This window comes from Mandrillus leucophaeus, unplaced genomic scaffold, assembly GCF_000951045.1.
Source record: "Mandrillus leucophaeus isolate KB7577 unplaced genomic scaffold, Mleu.le_1.0 Scaffold390, whole genome shotgun sequence".
NCBI lineage: Eukaryota > Metazoa > Chordata > Mammalia > Primates > Cercopithecidae > Mandrillus > Mandrillus leucophaeus.
Window position 1 is genome coordinate 1,635,544 of NW_012104143.1, and position 6,997 is coordinate 1,642,540.

General features: G+C 50.5%; 1 protein-coding gene across 1 annotated transcript in view; it reads right to left on the minus strand.

The window, feature by feature from the left end:
* Window positions 1–6,997, minus strand: part of ABCC1 (ATP-binding cassette, sub-family C (CFTR/MRP), member 1) — a 125,970-nt gene that overhangs the window by 35,092 nt on the left and 83,881 nt on the right. Inside the window, exon 17 of the mRNA XM_011991183.1 lies at window positions 94–184. Within this exon, the coding sequence (XP_011846573.1) occupies window positions 94–184 (91 nt within the window). The remainder of the gene's footprint in view (window positions 1–93; window positions 185–6,997) is intronic.

Here is a 6,997-nt window from a genome sequence, read left to right on the forward strand (position 1 = left end):
CCCAGGGGGCCGAGGCCTTTCTTCTGTCCCTCCACTTGTCCTCCCGCTGACAGGGCAGGGTCCTCGGGTTGGGGCCACCCTCCCCGCTCTTACCTCTGCAGTTGCTTCCCTGCACTGTCTGTCACCAGCATGCCATTCTCCATTTGCTTTGCTTCCTTCCCTGGACCGCTGATGCCCGTGACCCCTGGCAGAAGAGAGACAAAGGGGGCAAGTGGGGTTACATAAGCCAGATGCTAAAACCAAGGGCAAGAAACACCAGCCACTACAGGGAGGAGACAGCAGAGCACCTGGCCGCCAGGATGATCGGAAATAGGAGACCTGCTCTGCAGAGGCCACGGACAGGCTGTCTGGTTGTGGGGCAGGTGGTATTTGGGGTTCAGTCCCTTGGGGCAGGGACAGCGCTTCGCAACTGTGCAAAGGGCTCCATCCACTGAGGGAACTGGGCCTGAGCCAGCATCCTGTGACAGCGGCAATGGGTAAAACGCAGCCCAGAAAACAGTAGCTCTGCTGTGTTAAATTCACTTCCTAGGACCAGGATGCAAGGAACCACATCAGGGAAAGGGCACAGCCCCCTGATTCCCAAGCACTGCAAGAAGAGGTGATACTCAAAATAGATAACCAATTTGACAAGGGCATCAGCCAACAGGCAGAGGCCCAGAGACCCCTGTAGCGCCAGAAGTTAACCCTTCAGTTCCCAGACCACACAGAGGTCCCAAGAGTTCAGGGTAAAAGGTACCTGGGGCAGTGGCTGTCTCCACAGTAATAAGAAAGTATTTCAACATTTGAACAACTGGGGAACCGAGTTCTGTCAACAACCAGGTGAGCTTCAAAGTGGACCCTTCCCTGGTTGAGTCTTCAGATGAGACCCCAGCCCTGGCAGATGCCTCGGTTGCAGACTTAAGGAAGGACACTGATAAGGACACCAAGGGACACGGCAGCTGGATATCTGCCCTGATCCCAGTAAGAATTCACCTGGCATCAATAATAATCACCGGAACATCAACAATGACAATGACAGCCAACATTTATCAAGTGCGCTCGGGCATCATGCTGTGTCAAAACAGATCATATCTCTTTCCCGGTTCACAATAACTCAGTGAGGATGATGACTACTGCCCCCACTCTGCACTGACTGCCTCATTCTTTGGTGCCAGGAGAGAAAGCAGCACAATGTAAGGCATGAGACGGCTGACCCCAGAAGAGGTGGGAGAGGACCCAAGACAAAAGACACAAAAGGGATAAATATGCAGCCAGCAGCATGGTCAGGGTGACCCTGGGAACATGCTAGGGTGACTCTGGGAACATACTCGGGTGACACAAATAAAAACAGAGCTAAAAAATGCAAAGTCTCGCAGAAACAGCCACGCCTGGAGACACAGACACGCCTGGAAGGGAAGAGGGGGCTGCAGAGATCATTCCTGGACTCAGGGAGGCGCTCCATGCCAGGGATTCTCAGTCTTGGTTGTAAATGAGTCACAGGGGGCTTTATGAATGAGCAGGTGGCGGTCGGGCATGGTGGCTCACACCTGTAATCCCCAGCACTTTCGAGGCCGAGGTGGGCGGATCACTTGAGGCCAGGAGTTCGAGACCAGCCTGGCCAACATGGAAAAACCCCAACTCTATTCTAAAAACACAAAAATTAGCTGGGTGTGGTGGTGCGCACCTGTAATCCCAGCTACTCGGGAGGCTGAGGCATTAGAATTGCTTGAACCCAGGAGGCAGAGGTTGCAGTGAGCTGAGATCGTGCCACTGCATTCCAGCCTGGGTGACAGAGCAAGACTCTGTCTCAAAAAAAATAAAAAATAAAATAAAATAAAACAAAAATTAAAAAAGAAACCTAAGAAACATTAATGAAAGAAAAAAAATTAAAATTAAAAAATGAGCAGGTGCCCTCGTGTCTAGCCCGGTCCCTGCGGTGACTCTGAATTAGAGCACGCTCCATCAACTGTGATGTGTGGGAAGTGCTCTCTCATTTCCTGGCTGTGCGCCTTGGGGAAATGATAAACTTCTCTGAGCCTCATCTTCCACATCTGCAAAACAGGAATAGCAGCAGACCCAACCCTCATTCGCGAGAGGATGAAACGAGATCGCACGCAGGGCCTGGCACGGCAAGTGTTCAGTGATGGCAGCCCCTTAAACACGTTCTCCAGAGAACTACAGGCATAGCCAGGAACTGAGAACCTCTGCTTTAAACATTCCCTTTAATGTCAGCATCTGTTTTGTTTTGTCTAAACTAACTAAACACTAAATTAAGAAAACAAACAAAGCACAAATAGCCACATCACCCAGGAACAAAGAGTGACACCAAGCAGGACTTCCCAGGCAGCCAGTTCTCACACACATGCGTAACACCGGGAACCGGCCACGCTCTTAACCATCTTTCTCTGTGCAGGAATGAGAATGTTCTAGAACACTCCCAGGGACCTCCATCTGAAGGTTGTATGCCGCAGAGAGCCCCCTCCTCCTACCAGCAGCCTCAGACCGCCCTCCTGTAAGCCTCAGCCTTCACTTCTCCTGTTCCTCACTGACCACCAGGGTCAGTTGCGAGCTTCTGCAGGCATGCAGTGCTCCCTGAGGTTGCAGTGGCCTGCTATGGCAGTCTCACCCTCTCAACCCACCAATTAGCCCACAGGGTGAACTGGGCAGCTGGAAAATTCCACTCTGCATGGGGGAGGACCGAGCGCCTAAGAGGAGGAATCTGAACATCGGTTAGTCCACCATCCTGTCAGCCTTTGTTTTCTTTTTCTTGTCTTGAGACAAGGTCTTCTCTGTCGCCCAGGCTGGAGTGCAGAGGTGCGATCTTGGCTCACTGCAACCTTTGCCTCTAGGGTTCAATTGATCCTACCACCTCAGTCTCCCAGGAAGCTGGGATTACAGGCACGTACCACTGCGTCCGGATAATTCTTTTGTATTTCTAGTAGAGACGGGGTTTCACCATGTTGGCCGGGCTGGTCTCAAACTCCTGACCTCAGGTGATCCAACCACCTTGGCCTTCCAGACTGCTGGGATTACAGGTGTGAGCCACTGCTCCTGGCCCCCTGTTGGCCTTTTGAAGGAATCAGCTCTCCCTCTTCCTACAGCCTTGGTGGGCCTGTCAATCAGGGTGCCTCAGATTCCCCCAGCCAAGGTGGACAGTGTCCGAGATTGCCCCATGAAAGCCCCTCTCCCAGGACTTGAACCGTCATCAGTGGTCTACAGGGACCAAAGACAGTTCATCTGTCCTAAATGAGTCTGTCTGGTCCCGGAGTCCCCATTTCCTGAGTTCTACTGGCTCGGTTCTGCCTTTGATTCATGAGTTACCCGGTATCCTTCCAGAAAACAGCCTTTTTGTTTAAGGTGGCCAGATTCAGCTTCTGTTGCTTTTAAAAAAAAAAAAAGCCCTTGGCTGGGACCCTCAGCCACACACTGCCGAAGGCAGGAGAGATGGGTCCACTCTGGCCACTGGAATTCCTCTAGGTGACACCCCTCCTCAGGGCCCTCCACCACCACTTGCTGCAGTTCCCCAACAGGCGCGGATCACCCTGCATCGTCTGGGCCCATGTGTGTCTTGACTGTGCCCCAGGATGCATGGGTGGCAGCTCACAATCAAACTGTTGCCATTTATTTTCTATCCACTGTGTGCCAGGCACTTGATAAGCACGGTCCCCTCAAGGCGTGCTGGCCATGGTAACGTGACGCATGAAAGAGTAAAGCTTAGCCAAGGTCACCAGCAACAATAAAGGGATCTGGGGACTCAGGCCGTATTCCCCAGTGCCAGCCTCAAAGCCAGACACACAGGAAGTACCCAGTAAATGTGTGCTAAGTGAACCAATGAACAACCGGGGGAGTGAAAACCCAGGCATCTGACGACACCTCCCCAGACATGCAGCGACGGTCTCGGCCCGTCTCTGGCCTCATTCGATGAGCAGAGTCAACTCCAACCCAGGCAGTACTGACCTGCTTCCTCCTCGTCCACCACTTTGCTGCCTGGGAATTCAGAAGACCCAAGATGTTGTTAAGAAGCAAAGAAAAACTCCCACCCTAAGCCCCTAACTAAATGAAGAAGTGAAGGGGCTGTCTTTTCTAAAGGGGGAGGGGCAAGAAGGGCTGAAGGGTCTGCTCCATTTGTGCCTCAGTTTCCCCAACCCACACATGCTGGGTGGATCTGGGACAAGCACACTGCCGAAGACCAACCCCTTTCTCCAAAGTCATAACTGTGTTGGGTTTTTGTTTGTTGGAGACGGAGTTTCACTCTTTAGCCCAGGCTGGAGTAAAGCGGCGTGATCTCGGCTCACTGCAACCTCGGCTGCCCAGGTTCAAGCAGTTCTCTAGCCTCAGCCTCCCAAGCAGCTGGGATACAGGCGCCTGCCACCACACCTGGCTAATTTTTGTATTTTTTTATTTTAAGTTTATAATTAGATTTAACAGTATTACGATTCTAATAAGCAAGTTAAATCAGAAACCTTGAGACAATTATAAATATTTTACAGATATTTTGGAACCCAAGTATTAAGACTATAAATAAATATTAGCCCACATCTATGAAAAATGACCCATGTTTCTTTCTAATGAATTGACCATTACATTTCCGAAGTTATGAAATGGCCAACAGACCAGAGAAAGACAATTCTTTAGGCTCCTGCTTGAAACCAACAGCTTCAGCAAACTGCTGGCCTTGATTCAGGGCCAAATAATTTTTGTATTTTTAGGAGAGACGGGACTTTGCCATGTTGGCCAGGCTGGTCTCAAACTCCTGACCTCAGTTGATACACCCGCCTTGGCCTCCCAAAGTCCTAGGAATACAGGCATGAGCCACCGTGCCTGGCCAAAGTCATAACTGTGTTTAACCATAAATAGAGCTAAACAAATAATGCAGACCAACCTTCAGTCTTCACACCTGTTTTTACAGCAGGAGAGGGAAAGAAAGTATTAAGAGTAGGCAGGCCAGGCAACGACATTGGGAGGCGGCATGGGACCATTACTCCCACTAGTAAATGGTTCATTTAGCACACATTTACTGGGTACTTACTGTCTGTCCTCAACCCCTTTGAGGACAGACATTGCTTATGACCAGGGCTGGCCCCACACAGAGCCAGATGCACATGTACCCAAGAGGAGAAGAGCAGGTGACTTAGCCCAGATATCATCCTGGACCCTCCCAGGCTGCAATGGGGGCTTCTTCTCTGGGATTTCCCAGGCCCTCAAGCACTCCTCCATCACTGCATTTAGCACTGTGATACCCTTAATTGTTTGGTGTCTGTCTCTCCCATCAGACTGTGAGCTCTCAAGGGCACGAAGTGGGTCTTATTCATCGCTGTATTACCAGCATCTGGCACAGCAGGTGGCCAAGTGCAGTTGCACAGGATGCACACTGCACAACTCAAGGTGGGGGGGCACCATTCCACACAGAGGCTCACGTACCAGGTGGCCTTGTGGCACACAGCAGGCATTCTGTACACACCCAGCAGACAGATGGACAGACTGACAATTGTATGGCCAACTCAAGAAGCAGAGCTGACTTCCCATTGCCAGAGGGGCCCCTCTCACAGCCAGAACTGAGAAAGCTGGTTTCTAAAGCAGACCTGAGAAGGGTCCACTGCTATTTTCTCCTAGTCTGAGGTATTTATGTTGCTGTGTAAACATCCAAAGCCCTCTGGCCTACCCATTGCTTATGCAGGACGTGCCTTGAACAGCCAGGGTGCGATTCATCCACTCAATTATTTAACACATTTATCGAGTGTCTAACTATGTGTCAGGCTCTTTTCTTAGTCCTGGGGATAGAGAGACAACCAAAAACCCCTCAGAGCAGCCAGGTGCGATGGCTCATGCCTGTAATCCCAGCCCTCTGGGAGGTTGAGGTGGTTGGATCACTTGAGGTTCGGAGTTCGAGACCAGCCTGGCCAACATGGCAAAACACCGTCTCTACTAAAAATACAAAAATTAGCCGGACGTGGTGGCGCACATTACTACTCCCAAGTAATCCCAGCTACCTGAGAGGCTGAGGCAGGAGAATCACTTGAACCCGGGAAGTGGAGGTTGCAGTGAGCCGAGATCGCACCGCTGCATTTCAGCCCGGGTGACAGAGCAAGACTCCCAAAACAAAATAAAACAAAACAAACTCCTGAGATCTTAAATTCCAAAGGAAGAGATCAACAACAAACGAACAAGTAGATCCATAATTTACTCCAGGCAGCAATAAGTGCCACAAAGAAATCAAAGCAGGGAAGAAGAGGGAAATTAAGGCTGGGGGCCAGGGAGGAGAATGCTACAAAGTAGTAAGAATTCTTTTTTTTTTTTTTTTAAAGCAAACACACGAAACTTTTAATTCAATGACTGTCACTGAGTTCGTGCAACCAGCAGGTGTTGGTTTTCGGATGCTGTCAAGCCAGGTGCTATTTCTACCCTTGACCCACGTTAACTCCTGCCTGTATTCTGCTGCCAGCCGTCTCACTGTTTATTCTACCAACACTGCCTTTACTCAAGAAGGTTCTGGAACTCTGCTTGGGCGAGGTCCAGCAGGCCAGCCTCCCCGGAGGGAAGAATTTGACTCACAGCTTTACAGTCAACGCCTCATTTTTGACCAAAAACGGCATTCACTGACCGTCTCACCAACCTCCTCCCCTAGCCTCGGCACAGAAAGCTCTTCATCCTCAAAAGAGGAAGAAATCCGGCCTCTGAGGACAGCCAGAAGGAATGTGGGGTCTGTACGATGAACTCTCGGCAGCTGCTCTGTGCTGACAACCAATTTCTGTAACTTGGGGAGGTGCCTACGGCCCACTGTTAAGAAATCAAAGGTGGCAGGAGATGAGAAAACCCGACGAAATGCTCTCAATCTTGTCAAGGGAAAAGGCCTAAGAAGGAAGGACAGGTGGAAAAGATGCCAAAGCTAACAGCAGCCCCCTTTCTGGGTGGTGAGGGTGGAAGGATGTTCTTTTTCGGGATTTTTTTTTTTTTTTTTGAGACAGAGTCTCGCTCTGTTACCCAGGCTAGAGTGCAGTGGCACAATCTTGGCTCACTG